The sequence below is a fragment of the Triticum aestivum genome, chromosome 2D (assembly GCF_018294505.1).
Source record: "Triticum aestivum cultivar Chinese Spring chromosome 2D, IWGSC CS RefSeq v2.1, whole genome shotgun sequence".
NCBI lineage: Eukaryota > Viridiplantae > Streptophyta > Magnoliopsida > Poales > Poaceae > Triticum > Triticum aestivum.
This window is the reverse complement of record NC_057799.1, coordinates 278,603,480-278,629,351: the sequence shown is the minus strand read 5'-3', so window position 1 is coordinate 278,629,351 and position 25,872 is coordinate 278,603,480. Positions and strand designations below refer to the sequence as shown.

At 48.0% G+C, this 25,872-nt stretch overlaps 2 protein-coding genes across 3 annotated transcripts; both read right to left on the bottom strand.

The window, feature by feature from the left end:
• Positions 1–3,613: 3,613 nt before the first annotated feature.
• LOC123055765 (uncharacterized) lies at positions 3,614–4,604 on the bottom strand. The gene is made up of 3 exons (XM_044479636.1): positions 4,057–4,604; positions 3,865–3,906; positions 3,614–3,774 (listed from the first exon to the last, which is right to left on the bottom strand). Exons 1-3 carry the CDS (start codon positions 4,602–4,604, stop codon positions 3,690–3,692), a joined length of 675 nt encoding a protein of 224 aa, XP_044335571.1. The 3' UTR covers positions 3,614–3,689.
• A 243-nt stretch (positions 4,605–4,847) lies between these two features.
• On the bottom strand, positions 4,848–25,698 carry LOC123052763 (protein EARLY FLOWERING 5). Of its 2 annotated transcripts, XM_044476098.1 has the most exons (10): positions 25,641–25,679; positions 25,430–25,553; positions 24,263–24,356; positions 18,903–18,988; positions 12,064–12,113; positions 11,903–11,972; positions 11,738–11,819; positions 11,245–11,648; positions 10,553–11,080; positions 4,848–5,398 (listed from the first exon to the last, which is right to left on the bottom strand). In XM_044476098.1, the coding sequence occupies exons 2-10, from the start codon at positions 25,508–25,510 to the stop codon at positions 5,165–5,167; spliced, it is 1,629 nt and encodes a 542-aa protein (XP_044332033.1). In that variant the 5' UTR covers positions 25,511–25,553; positions 25,641–25,679; the 3' UTR covers positions 4,848–5,164. The 2 variants fall into 2 exon arrangements, with proteins under 2 accessions (XP_044332033.1, XP_044332032.1); XM_044476097.1 differs by having other exon boundaries at positions 25,430–25,698.
• Between the last annotated feature and the right edge of the window lie 174 nt (positions 25,699–25,872).

Below are 25,872 nucleotides of genomic sequence, written 5' to 3'. Positions count from 1 at the left end.
TGCACGCTATGCTTGGATTGTCTTGCACTTGACCCATGTGTTTAGACACTTCATTTTATTTGGTGTTGTGAATGATTCCTATGCCTACCATAGACCTTTCATTGAGCGCTTTGCCCATGCTTGCTATGAACTTGAGGTAGATGCTTATTATCTTGACACACATATTTGCATCACTACCTCACATTTACATGCTTGTCCCCATGATATCTTTGCTTGTGCTCGATTGATATGCTTACATGCCATGTCACAATCCCTTGTCACACCATATGCTTTGCATGATGACGACACTTGTTTGGTGAATTACCTCTTGAATGCTTGGTTTTGCACTAACGCTAACCACATTTGTTTTTCCAAGTGTTTGTTGTTCTTGCTCCTTTTGAAGGAATCACTAGACGGTGCGACATTGGAGAGTGCCCACTTCGAGTTTCTAGATGACAAGTACTTGGTGAACGTCCACTCCTACACGGCGAAGCCATCTCTTTCCCATGGTGATTTGGTTTTCGATCTGAGGTCGGATCTTTCCCAAGGGAGGGGAGATGATGCGGAGCATCCTATGGACATCACCATGTCAAGAGTCCATTTGGCAAGTGACACGTGCGACCGCTACTTCTCATACATAAAGGTGAATCTTCACCTTTACACGTGTTCACTTAACCCCTTCGAGGATGGTATACTACTTGACACTCCACCCGTGTGCATGCATAGGTATCGTCGGAGCTTCACGGATGACGAGGAGGAGTGCAAGCGCCAAGGAACAACTACACCATCCGTGAGGGAAGCGTGGAAGCGAAGACGGAAGAAGACGGAGCTGCGGAGTCCCCAGCGGCCGGACGACCGACGAGCCATCGGACGTCCGACGATCTACAGCCACCGGACGACCGGACAACGCCGGACGTCCGACGCCTGGAGCTCCAGCCAGCCCAGAAGTCCAACCGACGAAAGCTATAGCGGTCGGACGACCGACGAACGCCGGACGTCCGACAAGTCCCAGCGCACGGACGAACGACACCGACCGGACGACCGGTGCCACGGCGACAGAACGATATTAGCGGAAGTCCGACGCCCTCCGGACGACCAGACCCCCGCGAGCGACCGAACGTCCGACCCTGCCTGTGCGTAGCCGGGCCTTTGGCCTTGTATCTCTCTCCCACTTACCCCTTCGTGGCTTAGACTATAAATAGACTTTTCCCCCCTCCTTTCTAGGGTTAGCAAAGTGATAGCTCATTTGATAGAGAGCTTTGCTCCTTGTACCACTCTACTCTTGAGAGAGAGAGAGACTACTACTCCTTATGGAGGCCAAGACCTCCATCTAGGAGAAGATCCTGCGGGATATATCATCAAGACCCCCTCTTGGGCGGCCCCCTTCAAGACCTCCTCATGGAGATGAACCTTACCTTGTATCTTTCCCTTTGTTATTCATGTACCTTGTGGATCTTGTGTGTTTGATTGTCTAGTGGATGTGTGATTGGACTTGTTCTTGAGTGTTTCCCCTTGTGTTTTCTCTCCGTTCTTCCCAGTGTTCATCGTGTCCTTAGTCGGGATCCGCTCCTTTCGTGAAAGATCGGTCGTACGGAGTTCCACTTCACATCAAGTAACTCCCTCTGCTCACAGTCAGCCCGAGGATGAATTGGTCACAGACACCCTAACCCTCTTCTCTGATGGAAATCCCAAAAAGGGTGCTCGTGGCAGAGAGAAGAATACCACTTCTAAAATGTCTGATCCAGAAAGTTACAGAAATCCACCTGGTGAATCAGCAACTGAACGCAACAACAGGCTTCAAAGGATTCACCGCCACTGGGCAAAGAAATGGTACAACTATGAAAATGTTTGCAAGAAGTATCAGATTCTGTTTGCCTTCACACCACCGTGGAATGACTGCATTGCTGAAAGCTGTTTTTGCCCCGATGACGAAAAAGTCAGACTACCATAGCCTCAAAATTCTCATCCCTACTCCCTCAAAATCATCGTTGATTTTCCCGAGGAAGTGGCTAAGAGGACGAAAGCCAAAGCTAAGCATGATGCTAGGGAAGCGAAGAAAAACCAAGTCGAAGCTGAAAACGTTGCGCTAACTCAGCAAGACGTCCAGATGAAGAAAGATCATGCTTATGCCTCCAAAGGAAGCAAGTCCACGAAATATGTTTCCCCTCGTGCTCCCCGAAAGAAAACCACTGTCAAGAAATCCAAGAAAGTTGTTTCTGACTTGTCTGATGAGTCATCCAGCGAAGATGCTGCTGATGAAATTCCCATGTATGATCAACATGCCATTCTCAACAAGCCGTCTAAGAGCCCCTCACTAGTGAAAGTTTTGCGCTCTCCAAGGAGATCACCAAGATCCTTGTCTAAACCCGCAGTGAAGAGAAAGCTGCAGTCTGAACGAAAAGCTGATGCTTCTGCTAAGAAGGCCAAACCTAGTGTTCCTGCTTCCATAGAGGAACAGCAAATGACTTCAAGTTCATGATCGATGTTATTGACAGTGCTGCATATGATGCAAAATCTGATGATCTCAGCCGTCTGGGATTACCTGACGATGTTACCAAAATGGTAACGAAACATTTCATTGAGCTGAGGAAAATCTCCAAGAAGCTGAATCAAGCTATCAAAGACAAGCAAGTTCTCAAGCAAATGAGGAGAGAGTCCAACACTGAATTCGAAAGAAATAATCTGAACAAAGAGATTGTTGAAATCACCAAGGCTCTCAGACTCATGCGGAATAATAAAATTAATTGGCATTCGTGGCTGCACATGAAGTTATCTCAGTTGTGTGACAGGAGAAACGAGGAAATTGACCGCAAGGCGGATCTTGCTCGCAGAAGAATCAAAGAAGAAAAACGTCAGAAGGCTAAACCGAGAGCTAGCTATCCGAAAGTAAACAAAGATCGCTGCCTTCAGACTGTTGCTGCTGATGCTCCACTTGATTCCATCACTCCCTTACATCAGGTTCCACCATCTCCACCTCATGAAGATGAACCAATGCAGCAAGCTGACCATGTGGAGGTTATCATTCCTACTCCAGCAGCTCAAGAACAACCTGATGTTGTTGATATCTTCCTGGAAAAAACTAATGAAGGAAATGCCTCGCCTGAGCAGCAAGCACATGTTGATGATGTTGATGAGGAAATTGAAGTTGAGAAGGCAGATCCATCGCCTCCGAGAAAAATGCAAGCTGAGCCCTCCGACTCAAATAAGGAGGAGACTGACAAGAATGAGGGGGAGTTAAATGCTTCCAGAGACAAAACCACCCAGGTCACATCATCTGATGCCCCTGCCCAGATGGATATTGATCCTGCTCCTCGTTCCATTGCACCATGATTGGAAGAGGAAGAAAAGAAATCTGTTGAGCCGATGGCTCAAGAAGTTATTGCTCCACCAGTTGTGCCCTGAGCATCTGAGAAAGAGGTCGTTGTGCCTCCAACGGAAGGAAATACACTGAAAGAAAGGGCCCTAGTGCCCGAAAGTTAGAAACCCACTGAAGGAGTTCCGGCAGCAAAAATGATAGTCAGACAAGTGCCCCAAAGCAATCAGTATAAGAGAAATCAAGGAAGCCTCGTGCTCCTCTCAAGCCTATTGAGGAAGGTGTGCCTACACCTGATGACATTCGACCAAGACTATGAGCGAAGAAGATCATCTGAGAAACCCACTGGAAACCTTTCCTTTGTTTCCTATTGAGGATGGCCCTAATGGTCCTGCCTTTAATGAGCAGTTTCATCTTCCAAAACTTGCATTCTTTGGGACCAGCCCATATGATGGAGAAAGAACGTCCTTTCCACCCAGATTCTGGACAAAGGAACGGGTCGTGTACTAAAACAAATGAGGCTAAAACAAACCAGACTAGTTGTGCTCAAATTCAACACAAAAAGGACATACCTATAGACAAACCCAGCCGTCACGAAGCACCTGCTCCGACACCTGCGTGAGCAGCAGCAACAGATCAACAAAGCATGTTTCTCTCGAAAAATTGGATCTGTTCTTCTACACAAGCACGGTAAGGATTGTGGAGAAACGACATCATGAACTACCGGCAAAAAATCAAAATGGAATCATAGAAGGAAGAAGAACCAGACAATGACTTCAGCCCTAGTGAAGCATCTCCTGCACGACGAGGCAGAGGTGGCCCTCCTCTGTTGCGGTTGTGCTCGATCAGGTGGTGGACGTGTTATCCAATTCCTGCCCTGTCCGAGGCCACCGTCGGAGTGGAGGAGAGGGTGATGCGGAAGCACATCCTGCATGGCCCCTTGAACAATGGTCGTTGGCGCGTCGGCCTCGCCGCCGCTACCACCGGCGCGGCGGAGGCTCTCCCGGCATGCGTTCCTCAAGCCTAGCCAGGAGGCGTTGAGGTTGGATCCTGAACGGGCAGCGACGCGATGTGGATCTTCGACGAGGCGGACCTGCACAGGGGCGGTGGGCGCGGGTGCTAGGCTGGGTTCAGCGGGCTCGGGCGTGGGAGGAGCTGCTCCTCCGGATCGGGAGCGCGCGGCGGCGGATGGGACTGGTCGGGCATGGGTGGAAGAGGAAGAGGAGAAAGAGGAATGGGGAAGGATAAAGAGCGGTGTCGCAGTGCGGGCGTTCGGGGACGACGCCTGTTTTTCCGAACGGGGACAAAACATGACGTGGCGTCCCAAGATGCTTTACGATTTGTACAAAATATCCAACGGTGCTGAGCTCGTTCGGGACGAGATGATAAAAAGCTGGTCGTTCGGGCGTTATTGTTTCCGTTTCTAATTCATCCAATCCAGATAATACAGCAAGCCCCCGCAAAAAAGAAAATACAGCAAGCTGCCAGTGGTGTTCCCCACAACCAGAGTTATCTCAAGTCGTCCAGGGGATCGTTACACAGACAAGTGGATAGATATTGTTGCCCTATTAGCTAGAGCGGCCAATCAAGTGCTTCCATTAAAAAAAATTGAATCAAATGCTTCCATTGTTTGACTCGATACGGCTGTGTTGCACAATGACAACAACGAAAAGATTTGTTGATGATAGTTGTCTCCCCATTTCGAACTGGAATACATCTCAAATGCTTGCTCATGGAAAACAGAAACGGTTTCTAAGATCATAGCAGGAAAAGCCATTCATAAGCCACAATGCAAAGAACAGAATCATGTTCAGGTTCAGGTTCATGACCAAGCTGCTGACAGCCATCAGGGAGAAGGGACTGGGTGCTGAGCTACTCATCGAGGGCACCCAGTTGCTTCATATCCTCCAGGAATGCCATGTAGGAGTCATCAATGCTTTGTGGCTTAGAAGCTGAGGGTGAAGGCTGGGCTGCAGATTTTATGGGGGTTACTGAAGGCTTCAGAGCAGAATATGATGGTGCTGATGACTGCTGCTGCTGCTGCTGCGCCTTTGGTTTTGGTTTAGGGAGAGCGGATTCTCTCTTAACTCGAACTGATGCAGGAACCTGCGACAGAAATTAGTTGAGTTCTTGGCTCAGTGCAACACAGAAGCTAACAATTTAGATGCAACAGCTATTTAATACAAAACCCTGACAGAACAAAAATTTACACGAACATACTAGGTGAACTGTTCAAACTTGAGCGCGCAATTTGTTTTGTGTAAGACAGCATAAAAGTAGAACGTATTTTAATTTATATGTAGGACAGCATGATAATCCCCTGAGTATATTTAAAAAAATTACTTGAAATGACCAGCAAGGCAACAAGCATTACATTTCAGAATTTTGTTATTGTAGGATGTGGATACTGCAAACTAGTAGTACAAAAAGCAATATGCATAGTAACCGGTCTTAGAACTAGTACCATAAGTAAAATCAAACACATGTTAGGGACATAAAAAAACTTGCACGTCTAAAAAACATCTCAACGCTCCACAAGAATAAGAGCATCCATGACAACTTTCATGCATGTTAGGAACCTTGCCCTTCGGCTCCACAAGAACAAGACCCCAACGCTATACTATTCAAGCTTCACATCCCGGAAAGCATTTGACTCGGTGTGATGGGAGTATATTCTTGACATTCTCCAAAGGCGAGGCTTCCCTAGCAGATTTCGTGACTGGACCCACTACAGCAACTTCTTGACTCGGCCACGATGCGTGGACTTCTTCATAGGATCCGGGGTCGTGGTACCATCCTTCGGACTTCGTTATATGCGGATGATGTGGCTGTTTTGTGGCGCCAATCAAGGAGGATATTCAAAACCTTGCCCGTATCCTACATGGTTTCGGTCAGGTGACGGGGCTGCAAACAAACTTCATGAAGAGCTCGGTGGTGCCCATTCGGTGTGGGCACTTGGATTTGGATGTCATTCTCGAAGGCTGCCCGCCATACGAGCTCCTTCACCCATGAGATACCTCAGCCTCCCACTCTCTGTTTGGTAGCTTAGGCGCATGGACTTTCAACACCTCGAGGACAAAATTGCGGCAAAACTTGTGCCTTGGGAGCACTTACACATCACCAATGTGGGCCGTAACACACTCGTGAAGTCGGTTCTCACCTCGCAAACTATCCATCACCTCACGCCACTTGTCATCCCCCCACCCATCCTTAAGAGCATCAACAAGATTGAGCAGGCCTTCCTTTGGGCCAGAACTAATAAGGTGACGGGTGGAAAGTGCAAGGTAAATTGGGAAACTATATGTCGACCAACCCACTTTGAAGTGCTTAGTGTGTTGCACCTTGGGAAATTCGCTAGAGCTCTTCGTTTACAATGTTCTTGGTTTGAGTGGCGGGACCCGACGAAGATTTGGGTTGGTTCGGGCAACCCTTGTGATGAAGCGGACATGGATCTTTTTTATGCTCTTACCACCATTACCGTCGACAATGGTGAGAGGACCCCTTTTGGGAAGCACCGTGGCTGAATGCTAAAAATCCCGAGGACATCACCCCCCCCCCCCCTTCCCCCTTTATCTTGAAGGTCTCGAAGCGCAAATCTTGGAAGGTTAGCGCAGCCATGCATGAGGATGCTTGGGTTAAGACCATTGACATGTGCTCCGGGCCATTGTTTTTAAGGCGGTAAGGCGAGGCAAGGCGCTGGGGGCGCCTCACCGCCTAAGCGCTAAGGCATCAGGCAAGGCGACCCCTTGAGAGTTCCGGAGAGGAGGGGTGGGGGGGAGAGGAGGGGAGCCCCATAACTTGCTGGTTGCTCCAGCCTGCTGTCCTGGAGAGGAGGATCTGTGTGAGAGGAGGGGGAGAAGCTGCCGGAGAGGGGGAAGAGGGGGGAGGCATACCTTGCTGGTTGCTGTTGTGGCCTGTGCTGGAGAGGGGGGAGGAAAAGGCTGCATGAGATTGGGGTGACCAGCTGCTGGAGAGCTGCCGGAGAGGAGGGGGAGAGGAAGGGGAGAGGCTGCCAGAGAGGAGAAGGATCTGGGATTAGCTCTAGCCGCCACCAAATCTCCAGAGAGGAGAGACCCTCTCCCTATCGTGCTGGATCTGGTTTGCTCTGTTTGTTTGGACTCTTTCTATCCCCTCCGCGTACTTGTTACCACACGAGGGAATCTTTCCTGCTCCTGTGTTCCCACGCGAGGGGCTTTTTCCCGCCTGAACCTCTCTTTCCCCTGCCTGAGGCGTCTGCTTTTGCCTGAGGCGAGCAGGAGGATGCCTAGGCAGACGATCTGGACGCTCTAAAGGGCGGATGCCTTACTCTAGTTTGTAAGGCGAGCTCGACGCCTTGGCACCTGGGAACGCCCTGACGCATAAGCGTCGCCTAAGTAACGCCATAGTGACGCCTTAAAAGAATGCTCCGGGCTATCTTGGGATCATGTCGCCCAATTCATCGAGCTTTGGTCTCAACTTTCCCATGTTCTTCTTGATGAAGCCCAAGACTATCATGTGGAAGTTATTTCCTAGTAGGGGGTACTCGGTCAAGTCAGCTTATAAGGCTCAATTCATAGGAGCTATCTGTTGGAGATATGCCCTAGAGGCAATCATGTATGATGATATTTCCTATGTGTTCATGAATAAAGATAGTCCTTGGACATTATCAATGATGTGTATCAGCAAGTACGTGACTTGTTTGTGGGACTACGCATTGTATGATGACTGTCCTAAAAGGACCCTAGTCGAAAGGGTTGTGTGGACGCACAACCGACTAGACTAGCATATGACACGGTTGATGGCTTGGTCTCACTAGCCATGGAGCATTGGATGCTAACCGGATAATATGGACTCGGAAGGGTCTGATCGGATCCGACATAGTCGGATCCGAGTTGAGATAAGGTCCGAGTCGGACAGAACCAACTATGAGAATGAGACGCAGCGATATGTCATCTGTGAGTCTCTAGTACAACATACGTTCTATGTCCTAAGACCTGAGCCGGCGCATGTACTCGGGATGGTGACATACCTGCTTTGGGCCGACCAAACGCTACTCCGTGACTGGGTAGTTACAAAGGTAGGTTTCGGGCTTGTCCAGACCCATGTTGCGAGACATGGTCGAGCAAGATGGGATTTGCCCCTCCGATCAGGAGAGATATACTCTAGGCCCCTCGTGTGATCCGACCAAGATAAGCATGGCCATGCGACAGGGATTATGAGATAATCCGGTTAGTGGTCGACATCACTGGAACGAGAAAGAGGTCGGGCTAGCACAAGGATGACAGACTCGCCTTGAGCCCGACAACATATATCGTGTGGCAAAGGGAACAGAAGTGTGACATGTTGTACAGGTTCGCTTACCAGCTTCATCGGACACGCTTGGAGTCAGCATGCTTTGCTAGAGGCCGCTGCCGACTAGCCGAGTCGGATGTGATCTGACTCGCGACCAAGTGAACGAGAACCTAAGGGGTCGCGCGCTTAAGGGAAGGAACCTGTGAGGCCCAGTCCGACTCCACGAGTCAGAGTGATCCTACTCGGACTCGGATCCATGCCGAACAGATTTTGGGCTTTAGGGTCCGTGCAAGGCCCAAGTGTTGAGCCCATGACGGACGCCTATATAAAGTGGGGGTGCGGCACACTCGTGCGGTTGATCGCTTCGGCGTTGTCGCTAGGGTTTGCATGTGTTGCAAATAGCCACCTCCACTCGCCGCCGACTGTGTGATCAGACCTAGCAGTCCGCCGCACGGTGTTCCTCCTGCACGCGTGGATACTGTTAGAGGCGGTGCACCTGCACCGCTCCGGCGAACTTGTACGTGGGATCCACGACCGGCTGTTCGAGGGAGATCGGACAAGGAGGAGACGATCCACGTGGACGCGCTACCCCAACTCTTCTTCCGCTGCACGGCACTGCGCGTCTAGTGGTAACGATCTGTGATCCATCTCCCGTAGCATGTTCTTGGTTGTTCTGCGCATAGGAAATTTTAATTTGCAGTCGACGCACCCTACCGTAGAACCCAACACTATCTTCACACCTATGAACAAGGTCATCTGGAAAGCTTGGGCACCATCGACGGTCAAGTTCTTTGCTTGGCGTGCCATTCAAAATAGGGTGTGGACGGCCGATCGCCTTGACCGGCGGGGAAGATAAAATTGTGGCCTTTGCCCGTTGTGCAAAAGAGAGTTTGGATTCGCCACTCATCTTTTCTTCAAGTGTCGGTACACCTTGCGCATGTGGAGGTTGATCAAAGCTTGGTTTGGTCTTCACATCGACCCCTCCCAATGGGCGATTCACCACTCCATCCGTAGTTGGTGGATCTATATGGCTACGTGGAGCAAAGCAATGGTGTCCCTCACAATGCTCGCCAATTGGACTATTTGGAACGACAGGAACTCGAGGATCTTCCGGAAGAAATCTACGCCACCTCAAATCATCTTGAACAATTTGAAGAATGAGGCAAAGCTTTGGGTCCTTGCGCGTTGTGCAAAAGAGAGTTTGGATTCGCCACTCATCTTTTCTTCAAGTGTCGGTACACCTTGCGCATGTGGAGGTTGATCAAAGCTTGGTTTGGTCTTGACATCGACCCCTCCCAATGGGCGACTCACCACTCCATCCGTAGTTGGTGGATCTATATGGCTACGTGGAGCAAAGCAATGGTGTCCCTCACAATGCTCGCCAATTGGACTATTTGGAACGACAGGAACTCGAGGATCTTCCGGAAGAAATCTACGCCACCTCAAATCATCTTGAACAATTTGAAGAATGAGGCAAAGCTTTGGGTCCTTGCGCGGCCGAAGCACTTGAGTAACTTGATGCCGGGAGAGTAACGGCCCTGCATCTTTTTGGGGGGTTTTTGTTTTTTTGCTACCCCTTGTCATAACCTTCTCTTTATTAATGAATGTTTTTGCCTCGGTGCTAAACAAAAAACATCTCAGTAACATGTTATATGGACTACCTGATAGTCAGCAGCTGATTTTGTAATTCAGATGAGAACATATTTTAAAATTGTCTATTTGTTGGAAAGCTGGTCCCAAAACCTTTTGTAAATGGCAGATATAACAGTGATCAAAACCCAAAACTGAAAAGGCAAAATATATTGTTTGCTGCATTAGGTCATCGTTGCTATGGTATGTGTTTCCTTGGAATGATATACCCAAGCCTTCGTACATATCACCATAGTACACGGTTTTAATACTCTGTTGCTGTGTTTGAAAACTTTTCAGGAAATAAGCAAGCGATAGCATTGATGCAGCAAGTCAATAACCAGAGTAAAGAACACATACCATAGCTGTTAGCTCAGGAGTATGTTGTGCTAATGGTCTCTTTACAACTGTTGAAGCAGCCGATTTGACGTAAGATGGCTGCTGAGGTAACTGCGGCCTTGGGCCAAAAGCAGCAAACTCGGGTCCTGGAAAAAATGGAGGCCTAAGCATTGCTGACGGACCAGGAAGTACACCAAAGGGTGACATTGGCATTTGAGCCGGAGGTAATGCTGGAGGAGGTGGAGGGGGCCTGGCAGCAACACCAGGAGCAATAAATGGTGGCCTTGAATCTGGTTGTGACGGTGGTGGAGGAAATCTGACCATTCCTGGGCTTAGAATATCAGGTTGTACTGGAGGCATCATTGGAGGCCTTGGAGGCAAAGGCAGTAACTGCGATGGATGCGGTGGAGGTGGTGGTAAGAACCTTGGAATTTTAGCATCTTCTTTCACAACAGGAGTATCCATAGCAGTATTGTCAGTAGCCTGCATTTCATTTGAGTTCGGTGGCAACCTAGGGGGAGGTGGAGGTGGAGGTAGCACAACTGGAGCCTGCAAAATGAAATTCAAAGTTGTGACAGGAACTAGCAGCCAAACAATAAACCAAACGAAGAGAATGGTAACTGAAATATTAACAAGGATTTTCAGGGAATGCATAAATAGTAGTAACATATTGGAAGAGTCAGAAATATTTAAAATAAAAATTGAAGTAGCACCTGTGTAGAATCTGCCGAGCTTGCACCCTCTCCAACAATTTGTTTATTAAGCAGCTCATTTGTACCAGGTAGAGGTGGTTGTTGCAAAGGCCGCTGTGGAGGGGGAGGTGGTGGCAGTAATATATGATCTAACACAGGTTCTCTGGGAGGTGCACCAGGAGGAGGAGGTGGAGGTGGCAGCGGTAAGCCTGGTGCTATTACAGCGCCAGCAGGCTTAGGCGGGGGTGGGGGCGGTGGTGGGGGTAAAGGTAAAGAAGGGACAGATAGATCTGAAGGTTCTGAATTGGCTGGCAGTGGAGGGGGCGGTGGAGGAGGGGGCATGGTGGAAGGACCTGCTTCTTCAGATTCTGTCATGGAAGATGAAGCCCCAGCACCAACTGAGGAAGGCAGTGGAATCCTTGGTCCTATTGTCAATCAAGAAACAAAAGTGAGCAAGAACGTTTCAGCAAACTGTAAAAAAATATTAAGAAAATATCCTACAAGTTATGCTGACCTATCGATGATTTGTACATAGGAGGTTTGCCAGGTGGTGGTGCCCCAGATGGGTTCAAGGTTGGGTGATAGTAAACAGAATCCTGCAGTACAAACCTAGTTAGTATCTGTTCTGAACATGCAGTAACATATATCAACGGTGTCCGAAGAACTGTAAATACCATACCTCAGGCATAGGGTTTTTAGCTCTGTCATCTTCGTCTGCTGCAGGCCGTCTCTTTGGTGGTCCAAGATGGCTGGTTGGAAATGAAATACAAATTTAATAAAAGAAAACAACTGCATGTAAATTTAATGAAATGAATGTATAACAAATGAAAAAATTCTCACCTGAACATAACTGGTTGCTCACCCTTTTCTTTCATCTTTTCTTCATATTCCTGGCACAGATATGAAAAGGCAATGAGGTACCATGCTCCCAAAAAAACTAGTTATAGCATATCCCGTCAAGAAGTTGTACAGAAATTAGAAGATTAATACAAAGTCCAAATAGGTTTACCAAGTACCAACACATTAAAAATCACTCATACTGTGCCATAATGTGAGGGGTATATAACTCATGAATAAGATAATACTCCCTCCGTCCCAAAATAAGTGTCTCAACTTTGTACCAACTCTAGTACAAAGTTGTACTAAGCTTGAGACATTTATTCTGGGACGGAGGGAATAACAGTCTTCAGTTAGATTGCATGACAGAGTCGATACAGATGATTCTGTAAAAGGAATGATCCCTTTTAGTTCTAACTTTTCCCTGTTATCAAAACCAAATGTTTCTTGTGAACACATCAGAATACACTATCAAAGTTCACTAACAGCATGGGATATTTAACAGAAATCCTCCAAATATCATGTTCCTGAATCTTGATGAAATCGTAACAGTTTTTTTTTTCCTTTCTTCTTAACTCATTGGGCGGCCACTTGCATTTCCTCTTAAAAAGAGTTCCGAACAAACTTAAAAAATACTAACAAAAGATTGTGGAAAAGGAAAAAATAATATGGAACCATGGATAGCAAACAAAAGCTAATGTGCTGCCCAAAATGGTCCCTAGCCTGTTGCGTGCGTGGAGTTGGAGGTGGAAATTGGGATCTGATCGCAGGGAATAGCAAGGTTCGCCCTTAGGCACACGTAGAGGCTCGTCCCTTGCCGTGACACTGGAGACTCTGAACTCTGTTCAGGGCAATTTTCTCTGTCTCTTGATTGATAACTCTAATACAAACTATCCTCCCTTTATATAGATCAGAGAGGTCACATAACCTGGAAAGCAAACCAAGTCTTAACCATTGGGAAAGTAAAGAGAACTTCCTAATATAGATATATTTCCTAGTGATAAACTTGGACTTCTTTGCTGCCCAGGATTAGTCATGTGCCTGCCTAAGGCCCAACTGCTTGTATTGTGGTTTACAGACTGTGCTGCAGGTTTGGGCCTGCGGCTATAGTGCTGCCCCCAATACCTCTCTGTAACACTTCCGCACGCCTGGAGAAACAGCTCGTCCTCGAGCTGGGAATCTGGATAGCGATGCTTGAAGTCTTCCAGGGGCAGCCATGAAGTAGCTGTCGAGTCAGCGCCCTGCCACTGCACCAATACTTCAAGGACTACCTTGAACAGACGTGAGAAAACTACGGTGGCCGGAGTTGGAACCACTCTGCCATGTAAAATGTCCGGTAATGCAGGAGGGCTGTCTAGGGGGCTACCAAGATATTTTTTGAGGAACGCCACATGGAATACATCATGAATCCATGCATGAGGTGGAAGCTGCAACCGGTATGCCACCTCACCAATGTGCTCAAGAATTTGATATGGTCCAAAGTACCGTGGGGCGAGCTTGGCACTGCTGTGCGCGCCCAAGGATGCCACAGGTTGATGCTGAAGGCGAAGCCAGACCCATTCTCAAATGGTGAAGGCAATGTCGCGGTGCTACCCATCATGCTGGATCTTCATGGTATTCTGAGCTTGGAGAAGGCGATCACGTATGTCAGCAAGGAACTCATCACGGTCTGGGAGGGCACGGTCCACAGCTGCTACTTTTGCGAGGCCTGGGTCATAAGACTTGAGCGTAGGGGGCGGACGCCCATACACCACCTCAAACGGAGTAGCTTTCAGGGCGGACTGAAAAGATGAGTTTTTTTTTTTTTTGCGCATAGACTGAAAAGATGAGTTGCAGCAGAACTCAGCCCAAGGAAGCCAGCGAAGGCACGGTTTAGGACTATCACCCACTAAAGTACATGCCAATGATGCGGTTTACCACTTGTGTTTGTCTGTCAATTTGAGGGTGAAATGCAGAACACAGTTGTAGTTTGACACCAGCGAGATGGAAAAGCTCGGTCCGAACATTGCTGGTAAATACTGGGTCAAGGTCGCTGACAATGGACATCAGAAATCCATGTAGACGGACTATGTTATCGAAGAAGACCTTGGCGACAGAGCTAGCTGAGTATGGATGTCCCAAAGCAGTGAAGTGGCTATATTTTGAGGAACGGTCGACAACAGTCAAGATGAATGACTTACCACCCACCTTCGGCAGGCCCTACACAAGGCCATGGAAATGTGTGTCAAAACATGCTGAGGGACCGGAAGGGGTTGGACAGGCCACCGGGATGAAGATGCTCAGCCTAGTTGCTCTGGCACACGACACAACACCACACAAACTCCATCACCGCTGGCATGTGAGGGATGTAAAAATTGGGCATATGCAAGATTGCAGGGAGGCAAAGTGAGGTCGGGGTGACGTAGAACCGTCCTTTGTGGAGAATGAGGCCGTCGGTGACGCTCCAAGGCCCTGCAGCCATCCCAGCTTCAATGGAGTCATGTAGCGCTGTGAGGTCTGCACTAGTGTCAATTTCCTGACGCAAGTCATCAAAAAGTTGAAACTGAGGACACAAGAGAGCAAGGACAGCCCCTAGCTCCTCCTCGTGCCGCCTGGAGAGAGCATCTGCCACTGTAATTTGACAGCCATATCCCAGCAGCTTCCTTACCCATTGATGTCGTGGAATGGTGGAGAGGCGCGAGAGAGCAAAGACAGCCCCTAGCTCCTCCTCGTGGCACCTGGAGAGAGCATCTGCCACTCTAATTTGACGGCCTGGTTGATACTCCACATATCCCAGCAGCTTACTTACCCATAGATGTCGTGGAATGGTGGAGAGGCGCTGGTCAAGCAAGTACTTCGGGCTATTGTGGTCCGTTCTTATTTTGAAGCTCCAGCCCCACAAGTACGGCCTCCAATGTCGAACAGCTTTCATCAATCCAATCAGCTCACGCTCATAAGCTGCTAGCTTGGCATGGCATGGTGCCACCGCCCTGCTGAAGAAAGTGAGGGGTCTGCCCTATGGTGCAGCACGGCTCCAAATCCCGTGCCAGATGCATCATAGTCCACCAAGAACAGAGAGTCGAAATCCGGTAGCTGCAAGGCAGGTGCTGCTGCGAGGGCTTGCTTGAGCATGCAAAAGGCTGTGTCGGCCTCCGAGGACCACACAAAGCCTTCCTTGTTGACGAGCTTGGTGAGTGGAGCTGAGAGCATGCCGTAGTCCTGGATGAACTTGCTATAAACCAAGCAAGCCCAAGGAACCCACGAAGGGTGCGGACACTTCGTGGTTCTGGTCATGCCTCCGCCGCTTTCGCCTTGGCCGGGTCCATGGCGGCGCCATCTGCTGAGATGATATGGCATAGGCCACCTTGTGCTCATCAAGGAAGCACTTGAGAAATAGCTGATGCTGCTGGAGAAGCAAAACAGCAACGAACAGCAATCATCAAAGCATGGAACGTGCTGGTGCGTTTCTGGGGGGCGAGGGGGCAAAAGGCATCACCAAGAACTCGTCATGGCCGTGATGCGTGCGGAAGGCGGTCATGCGGACCTGTTGATACCCACTGCGGAGATCAAGCTTAGTGAAGAAACAAGCGCCATTGAGCTCATCCAGGAGCTCATCGACAACCAGAATCCGATTTTTATCCTTGACCGTACCATCATTAAGTAGGCGGTAGTCCACCCAAAACCGCCATGTGCCATCCTGTTTCTTGACAAGAATCGTCAGGGAAGAAAATTCAGAGTTACTTTCCCAGATGATACCTTGCTGGAGCATATCCTCACATTGGCATTCGATCTCATCCTTCTGGAGCTGAGGGTAATGATATAGGCGAACTGCAATAGGGGATGTTCCTGGCAGGAGCCGAATGCAGTGGTCGCACATGTGTACCGGTGGTAAGCCACACGGCTTATCAAATAGTGCCTTGAACCCTTCCAGAAGTACTGCCGTGTGGTCATCGGTGGCACATGCATGGACCTGCAGTGGCCCTCCGAACATGTTGATGTCGTGCCAAATGACCTGGTGATCTTTCTTCAGAACGACATGATCGAGTGCTCAAAGTCCCAAAGTATGGGCCCAGTGTGTGCAATCATTGGACGCCAAGTACCAAGTCAAAACCATCCAAGGGAATGGCATGACAGTCATTGACAAACAACTCGCCAAGGACATCCAGCAAGAGGCCTGACATGCTTCCGATGCTCAAACCTTGTCCGCGGGAGCCAAATGCGGTGGTCGCACATGCTCACCGGTGGTAAGCCACACGGCTTTTAAATAGTGCCTTGAACCCTTCCAGAAGTACGGCCATGTGGTCATCGGTGGCATGTGCATGGACCTGCAGTGGCCCTCCGAACATGTTGATGTCGTGCCAAATGACCTGGTGATCTTTCTTCCAGAACGACATGATCGAGTGCTCAAAGTCGCAAAGTATGGGCCCATGTGCGCAATCATTGGACACCAAGTACCATCTCAAAATCATCCAAGGGAATGGCATGACAGTCATTGACAAACAGCTCGCCAAGGACATCTAGCAAGAGGCCGGCATGCATCCGGCGCTCGAAACCTTGTCCCCATTAACCACTGTTACTTGGACCCTGGGCGCTATTCAAGGGAAATTCCCATGCGGCTGGCTGCCTTCTCAGCTAGAAAATTGTGTGTGGATCCTGGGTAGACTAGATCCCTAAGACGGCCTCCTGCAACTTGGGCGTGTAGCTGCATGGTCTTGCCGGTGCATATACCCATAAGTGCACGCACCAAGATGGTAGGATGCTGCCAGGGCAAACACTTTCTCAGTTGTGTCAGCATCAACGCCGTCGTTGTCTTCCCCATCAGGCACCTCGATCCAAAAGAGTTGGGCACAATGGTGGCCACGGGCGTACTTCTCATCACAGTTAAAGTACAACCCTTTAGCGCGCCGGTCGGCCATCTCTGTTGGGGTGAGTTTCTTGAATTGCCTAGCAGGGGGCATGTCCGCCTGCGACAGCAGCAGGCTGTTTGGGTGGGGCAACAGGCACCGTCCCTGTTGACTTGGTTGGTTTGGAAGACAACGTCGTGCCTGGGGTGGTGTGGATGTGTCCTCTGGAAAACAACGCTAGTGCTAAGCTCATGGCAACCTCAAGGTTCAATGGGTACTGCAAGTCCACATTAGTACGGATGGGCTTGCGGAGCCCAGCAATGAACAACTCGACCTGTTGCCCCTCCGGGAGACTCTCGCACCTGAAATCAAGAGTCCATTCTCGTTGTGTCAAGCTTGTGACTTGCATCGTATCATGTTGGTAACTAGGAGTTCTCTTAGTCAGATCTCGGGGCTAGATCACTTCCCGATGAACAAGTCAGAATTGCCTCAACAAAAATGGATGGAATTGGAAAAAAAGGCATTCAGCTTTGTTATCAATTAGGCATCAGTGGGAACATCAAGATGAATGAGTTAACTATAAGTATCAGATATCTCCCCCACCTCCCGTCTTACTTTTTTAGAGTATTCAAAATTATACTATAACGCTTGATATTTATTCTTTTTTTTTCTAATCAGAATTAGCAGCTTTGTAGGTATCCATCTTTGCAAATCGAGATACCGAGGCCACCTGTACCTGTAGGGTAGAGGGGGGTAGAAGAGTGGGCATGTGGGCTTCTATCACATAGTTGATTTGGAAAAGGGGCTGATATAGAGTTAAGGAACAGATGTGGGCGCTCGTCCACCAAGCGCTTTTTCTTTGTCCAAAATTGCTTCTTGTAGTCATGCACCGAGCCTGTTTGTTTCAAGTGTTTAATTTCCACTAGCCGACCAGTCCTGATCGTCAGCCCAAAACTAAGATTCAGGTATTTGACAAACTTTGGCCATGGTGATCCGCCAGGCATCATCTCCAGCCGACTGTACCATAGTGCAGTAGCATTGGCCATCCACACCTCTTCCTTGTCCTTAGTCTGGTGGCCCTTGAAGAATCGCTCGACACGGTTCAACCAAGGCAACAGGTCGCCCTCACCGTTATAGGTAGGGAATTCCAGCTTGTGGAACTTTGGAGCAGCACACCATTCCTCCCGGTAGGCGAACGGTGCAGCCAGTGCAGCAGCAGCAGCAGTAATTGTGTTGTCGATCTCGTCTTCATCTTTGTTGTGTGCCTTGCTGGATTCTCCCCTTCTCCAGAAGGTTGATGGATACCCTAGCAGCCGCTAGTTGCTCCCTCAATGTTGTGACTTAATACTGCAGCTCGGGTAGTGCTTTGAGGTCAAGTACACAGCGGGGGGATTTTGACATCGCCGATTCTAAGCTTTGTGGTGATGGGTCGCCCATGGTGTGGTGGCTGTTGGTGGTGGGAGGCTAAGGAAGGTCCTCTCTGATACCAAGATGTTGCATGCGTAGAGTTGGAGATGGGAACAGGGATCTGATCAGAGGGAATAGCGAGGTTCACCTTAGGCGCACGTAGGGGCTCGTCCCCTGCCATGACGCTGGACGCTCTGAACTCTCAGTTTGGGGCAATTTTTCTCTGTTTATTTATTGATAATCCTAATATAAACTATCCTCATGTAACTTGGAAAACAAACCAAATCTGAACTGTTTGGAAAGTAAAGACAACTTCCTAATAGAGATATTTCCTAGGGATAAACTTGGGACCTCTTGGCTGCCAAGGATTAGCCATGTGCCTGCCTAAGGCCCAACTGTTTGTATTGTGGTTAGGGACTGTGCTGCAGGTTTGGGCCTGCGGCTATAGTGCTGCCCCCAATACTTCTCCGTAACATGGTCAGAGAAAATTGAAGGAACAGTTAAAATCTTGTATGTTTGATGGACTAAAAAGATATTAAAATCGCAGTAATGGTAGTGAAACCATTCGAGACTTCCAAAAGAAAGTCCAACGTATCTGCAGAATAAGAATACCTTCCTTTTCTTCACAACAAGATTATAAGTATCCTCAAGCTGTCTTTTCTTATGTTTCCTAGCCTTATCCAGAGCACCATCAGCCTCTGCATCAACCAAATAGTAATTAATCACTCAGAAATACAAGCTTGCCAAAAGCATTAACATACATTTCCTCCTCGCAAACAAATAAATTCAAACAGACAACAACATTTCTATAAGCAAGCAAATCTTCTATATCTAATTAGCTGCCCCACTACTAGATTTCTCTACACGTGCGTGCTTCCACATCACCTCAATTGTTGATAACCGTTAGATTGAAGTTGTGTGACATCTGCAAGTCATGCATGTACTCGTAATTTACTTTTCTGCGTTAATCTATGCATGCAAACCATGCCACCTCATCAAGTCATGCATGTCTTTTTTTCTGGAGGAATCAAGTCTACGCATGTCAGTCCCAAGTAACACTTTTTGCGTTAATTTTTGAGTGGTTATGGACAGTATGACTTGATAAGGAAAAATATGCATGTCAGCACATTGTGAATGACATACTTCACATTTGAACTTCATATATATATATATATATGGCCCCCAGAAAATACAAGTTGCATATTTCCTAACATGGTATTAGAGCCTAGGTAATTTTTTCACACCCACAACTTGTGCCTCCGATCCAATCTCGCGCCACCGCCATCCTGTTCTCAACTAGCCGTCGCTGCCTCCCCTCTCTCCCCTTCCACGCATGACTCCTCAACTGCTGTTGGCGGTCCTTCACATGCTGATCAGCGCCCGTCCATCCACCACCGCTAGTCCTCCGCAGCCTCCGTGGCATCCGTAGCCAGCCGCCACCATCATCCACGCCAGTCGCCTCAGATCTGATCTGTCGCGCCGTCCGCCTCCCAATCTGATCTCTCGCGCAGCTCCATTCCGGTTGGTTCAGATCTAGCGTGTCAGCTCATAACCGCAGACGGAAGTGGGCGCTAGAGTGTTGGGCTCGTTGCGTACGTGTGCAGCGGTCAGCCAGATCAGATTGGTTTGCTCCACGCAAAAAAATGGTGATGTCCAATGCAGCGAGCTACATATCCATTCCACGTTGCCACATCATGTTTGATGGTGTAAACTACACCAAGTTCATCGTGTTTATGTGCGCTAATATGCATAGTATTCATCTATGGGGCGTTCTCTGGCAAGGTTTCTTGTCCGACGTGCCTGGTTCCTCACGTGGTTCCTACCCCGCAGACGCCACCGGTTCTTGCCCCAGATGCTTCCACGGCTGATAAGGACATCGCCAGGCTGCTGTTGATGTTGTTGCTGCTGCTTATGAGCAGCAGGCCTCGGACTACCAAACGGCTCTTAACTACCGAATGGCTCTTAACACTTATCATAATGAGCTGTCTGCCTGTCTTTCTACACTTAGTGGTTTGATAATGATGCTCGGCTATTCTACGTGCTGGTGTTTTGCCTCAGTTTTCTTCTAAGTTTGTGGGCTTCTGTACTGCCTTCGACATGCGGACCCTTCTCCGACAACGCTATCGGCTCTGGTGATGCCTTGTACCTGTATGTGGTCCCCCACAAGCATGCGAAGGGTGACTCTAATGTGGATGATTTCTATGCACAGAGCTCTGCTATCTGATGTCAGCTTGACTCCCTCCGCACTGCTCGTTGTGGTTCATGCCAGTGTTGCCGGGCTGTGAGGTCCAACTTGGAGTTTCAGTGCATCTATGAGTTCTTGTCTTGGGTCAGTAAGGAGTTTGAGCCGCGGCGCGCTCAGCTGTTTGCCCGTGTGCCTCGTGTTTCTCTCTTCTGGAGGCTCTTAGGGGTTGTTTGGATAGGGAGATTATGCAGAATTGCTTCTCCTTAAACGTAATTTCGGTTGTAACAACTTAAAATTTTGTTTGGATTTTCTAATCTAATCATGGACATATAAAAGCAAGTTCGACAAGACCCAAAAAAATAGACTTTAGAACAAACGAACAATATACGTTTTTGCACAATCCAATTTTCTATATACAAAAGATTTAAACGGATTGCGGCGAAAAGAATCGATCGCTGGCAGCGATAAAGGCACACAACGGGATTGCTCTGTAACCGCAACAAAGGCAATGTGAGTACCATCCTCTCCATTGGTATTACATTAGTAATTTGGACGTCTTCCCTGTGCGCACTTTCACCATGGGCGCCTCCGCGGGCAGCGACATGAGAGCTTGATGATGTTGCTGTGAGCACATCTGTTACTCGTAGTAGCACTCCTTTTCCTTATAATTAAGGCGCTCCATCGTACGGGAGACCTAACAGTCGATTATTCGATCATTACTCGGGTGGATGAGCACGCAATTCAGCTGATCCTACTCATCATACGAGACCACAACAGCAACTACATCAGTGCATGGAGAGTTATATGAAGTGGAAGGGTCAAAGGCTTTCTCTAGCATGGGACAACGGCGCGAGGGCAAGGTCGTAGAAGAGATTAATGGATCAAGATGAAGAAGACAACTAGTGATCACGAGAATAGGATTTTCAATAGGCGACTAGAGCGAAGAACTGCATCATCGTGTTTTCTTTTTTTCCCATCCAAACAAAGAATTGTGTATGCTAATCTTAACAGAAAAACTAACTAAAAGTAGTTTTCCTAAAAGTCCTCTAAAAACTCATTTTCTAAATCTTGCATCTAATCCTTGGTACCCAAACAACCACATACTGAGATTCACGCTGAGGAGACTCGCCTATGTGGTGCTGGTCTGCTTGAGGTTCCCTTTTGTGCTCGCTACTGGAGCTCCTGCTAGGCCGCCTACTACACAGGCTACCTCCCACCCCGGTCCTCCACCACTTCTGCCAACTCCTAGTGGTGGGGTCATGCTTGTATACACTGCGGCTATTGCAACAGGGATGGTCGCTCTGAGTTTAATTGCTTCAAGAGGAAGAGGCACATGCGCAGCTCTTCTTCTAGGACTCGTACTCTACTCTGACACTCTTAATTGTCTCCTTGAATGAGCAGGATATTATGAGACTTAAGTGTCACTTGCAGCTTCGGTTTTGCAAGCTCTGTGACTAATGCTTCTGGCACTGAGAGACCGCCCCCTACACCGATCCCCTACGAATTCCAGATTTTGGAGCTTCCTTTCATATGTCCTCTGATTCTTCCACCTTGTCCTACCTTAGCTCTCTTGATTATCCAATTCATGTTCTTACAATTGAAGGTACCCCCCTTCATGTTGCTAGTCAAGGCACTCTTAGCACTTCCTTTTCTGTCCCGATGTTGCTCATGTTCCTCGACTTACCATGAACCTGTTTTCAGCTAGTCAGCTTGCTGACACTGGTTGTCGCGCCATTCTTGGTTGACTCTTGTTCTGTTCAGGATCAGTGCATGCATGCTCAGGTTGGGGCTGGCCCTTGCCGTCGTGACCCTCAAGGACTTTGGAAGGTGGACTAGCTTCATGTTCCTTCCGCAGCCACCACCGTCACCAATCTCTCTACTTCCATCGCCTCAGCTACTGGTTCCTTTCAGTAGTGGCGTCATCATCTAGGTCTTTGTGACTCTCGTATGTCGTCTTTAGTTTGAGGTCTTCTAGGGTCTATCTACGGAGATGTCTCTTTCGAGTGTCAAGGTTGTAGGCTTAGTAAACATATTCGGTTACCTTATCATCATACTAGTGAGTCAGTATCTCAGCCTCCGTTTGATCTACTTCATTCAAATTTATGGGGTCCAGCTCCCTTCGCTTCGAAACGAGATCATCGATACTATAATGTGTTGATTCTGCTGGAGGTTACATCTCCAAGATGTTGCGTTGAGTCCTTGTTGTGCAGGGTAATCTTGCCCAATTCTCTTGTCCAGGTGCTCACGCTCATAATGGTGTGGCTAAGCGCAAGCATCATCACCTTCTTGAGACGGCTCATGCGCTAATGATTGTTGTTTCACTTCTCCCTCATTTTTTGGATGAAGTTGTTTCTACCTCCACCTATCTCATCAACCTTCAGCCTTCTTCTGCACTCCAAGGTGGCATCCCTCTCGGAGTTCTTTTTGGTCATTCACCTGGCTAGTCGACCCTTCGCTTGTTTGGTTGTGTTTGTTGCGTTCTTCTTGCACCCTGCGAACACACCAAACTGACTGCTCAATCGGTTTAGTGTATCTTAGGTTACAGTGATGAGCATAAGGGCTATGCTATTGGGTTCCTATCAATCGTCGGATACACATTCCTCGGGACGTGACTTATGATGAGTCTCGTCCCTTCTACATGCGTCCATCCTCCTCGACCTTTTCAGTGGAGGATATCTCTTTCCTCAAATTTTTCTGACGTAGTTGTCACTCTTGTTGATCCCTTGTCCACCTTGCTCATCCAACTATTGCATATCTGACGCCGCCGGCTCCTATGATTTCCACACCTCACTTGTCACATGATTCTGCACTTTCATCCCCGGTGGCTTCCCCGCCTCCATCACCTCTATCCCGGTGGTTCCTCCTCGTATTCTTCCCTCTTATCCTCACTATTATACCTGTCGTCCACGTGTTGTGGATGAGTCTACTGACGAGCCATCTTCCCCGTCTTATAGCCTACTTATGGCTTTCGTGCTCGTCCTCACCTCGCCATTCACCACTATGGTTTTTCTGGCACTGCTAATCTTGAGTTGGCTTCTTATCGTGATGTAGTTCATCCTGAATGGCAGCATGCGAGGTAGAAGAGATTGCCGCACTTGAGCGCACCGGAACGCGGGATCTTGTTTACCTTCCTCACTGTGTTCGTCCCATCAATTGTAAGTGGGTCTACAAGGTTAAGACTCGCTCTGATGGTTCTCTTGAGCGCTAAAAAGCTCGTCTTATGGCACGAGGCTTTCAGCAGGAGTGTGGCCATGATTACAGTGAGGCATTGCTCCTATGGCCCATGTGATCATTGTTCGCACAGTTCTCGATATGGCCTTTGTTCATCACTCGTCTATGTCTCAGCTTGATGTCAAGAATATCTTTCTTAACGATGAGTTGTGTGAGGAGGTTTACATGCAGCCACCACCTGGGTATTATGTTCCTGATAGCATAGCCTGGCATGTTCGTCGGTCTCTCTATGGCCGCCCCTTGTGCCTAGTTTGAGTACTTCACCTTCGTGGTGACTGTGGTTTGTTTTTCAGCAAGTGGTCATGATCCTGCGCTTTTTTATCATATTTCCGCTCCTGGTCGGACTCTTCTTCTATATGTCAGATGACATGATCATCACAAGCGATGACTCAAGACACATAAAACTTAGAATGCTAGGCCTCTTACAAACAAAGCTAGTAGGGCGAGTAAATAATCATCTGATTCTGCATAAAAGATAGGTTTTTAAAATGGTCTGTTTCTAAGACATTGATCTAAAGGTCTGAATTAGCCTCGAAATACAATGCAATATACTTACTCATCTTTTCCAACTTCTCAATCTGATCCTTTATAGCATCTGGGTCCTTTTTCAAAATGCCAACCTCCCGTACCTTCTTTCTTTCTTTTTTGTTCTGCAGAGCAAAGAAAATGATAAAGTTTGAGAGAAATAAAGATGGATTAAACTACTTGGTAACAGATTAAATGAATTACAAGTGTAAAAAATCTTTAGCATCAGTCTGATATGAAACTGGGGTTAAAAAGACAAAACTACCCACAAAGCTAATAAATGGACATAACGTAGTGTGTAACACTCTGTAATGACCACTATTGCCGCCTTACAGTGTTGGTGCATCTGTATCAGGATACATGACGAGGGATACATTTCCAGGTCAAAATGATGTGCACCAAAAAAATGTGACATCTGAAGATGCAAGAGTACAGCACAGAACAATTGCAGCAACTGGCTTTGGTTACTTTGACAAACTAGATTGCTCCTGAAGTGCCCCATCAGATAAAAGTACCATAGAAAACTGGAGTGACATAACAAAGAAGTATAACTAAGCTGCTAGGCGATAGCATTGCTATTAACCTTTGTTGGGTGGCATAACAAAAAAGTAAATCCAACTGAGCAACAAAATCAAGCTACCACCCTATTCTACCAGAGATTGTCTAAATCCAGCCAAAACAACAGACAACCAGGCAATTTTACATCACAAAGCAGAACAAGCTGCAGCTTCCGGTCAAGACTGTTCACAGTTAAAATTACGGGTATGCTGCCCAATTATGACTATCCATTCCACGTGGCATAGTGGTACAAGTGTATGATTGGTCTATCTGCTGCATACAAGCTCTTCAAGCGAAATACCTAGTATCTTAGTGATGTCAAATGTAAATATGCTTGTTACATGCAAGAATGCCACAATGCATTGTCCAATTGAACCAAAACAACGACTAGTTTACTAGGAGTACGTGATAGCATCTCAATCGACCGTAACGAGCACAAGAGGATCTCACATGTTAAAACGATCAGAAAGCTACGAAGTCATTGCTGAATTTCCACCTTCAGATAGCCCTAACCCGCCCCACGAAACAACAAATCTAACGAATCGAACTACTATCGCTATCGCAGCGCACGAGTCTTGTTCAGATAACCCCCCACAAGAGCGCAAGCCGTAGGGCAGAAACCCTAGGGTTGGAGACTCACCCGCTTAAGCTCCTTCCTGCGCTGCTCCTTGCGGAAGGCGTCGGTGGGATTCATGACTTTCCCTCCCTTAGTTGTCTTCATCTTTCCCCCTTCCTCTCGCGCCTCCAGCGACGGAGCGACCGAGCTGCACCGGCGGCGGGAGATTTAGCCAAGAGAAGAGAGGGGGGACGTCGCGGCGAACGTCGTCGCTATGGGGTTCGGGTCGGCGTACCTTCTTTCGCTTTCTTTAAATTCTTTTTATTTAACTTGTTTCTTTTCTTTGTGAGGGCTGCTTTTTTTTAGGGGTCTTTGTGACTTGTGAGGGATGCTGGGTCAGCGTGAAAAATCCAGGGCCAGATCTTTTATTAAAGCTGGGCAGCTCATTCTAGAAGACCACCAACTAAATTTATTTATTTGATTCTAAAAAAAACTAAATTTATTTATTTAGAAGTTTACTATAGCAT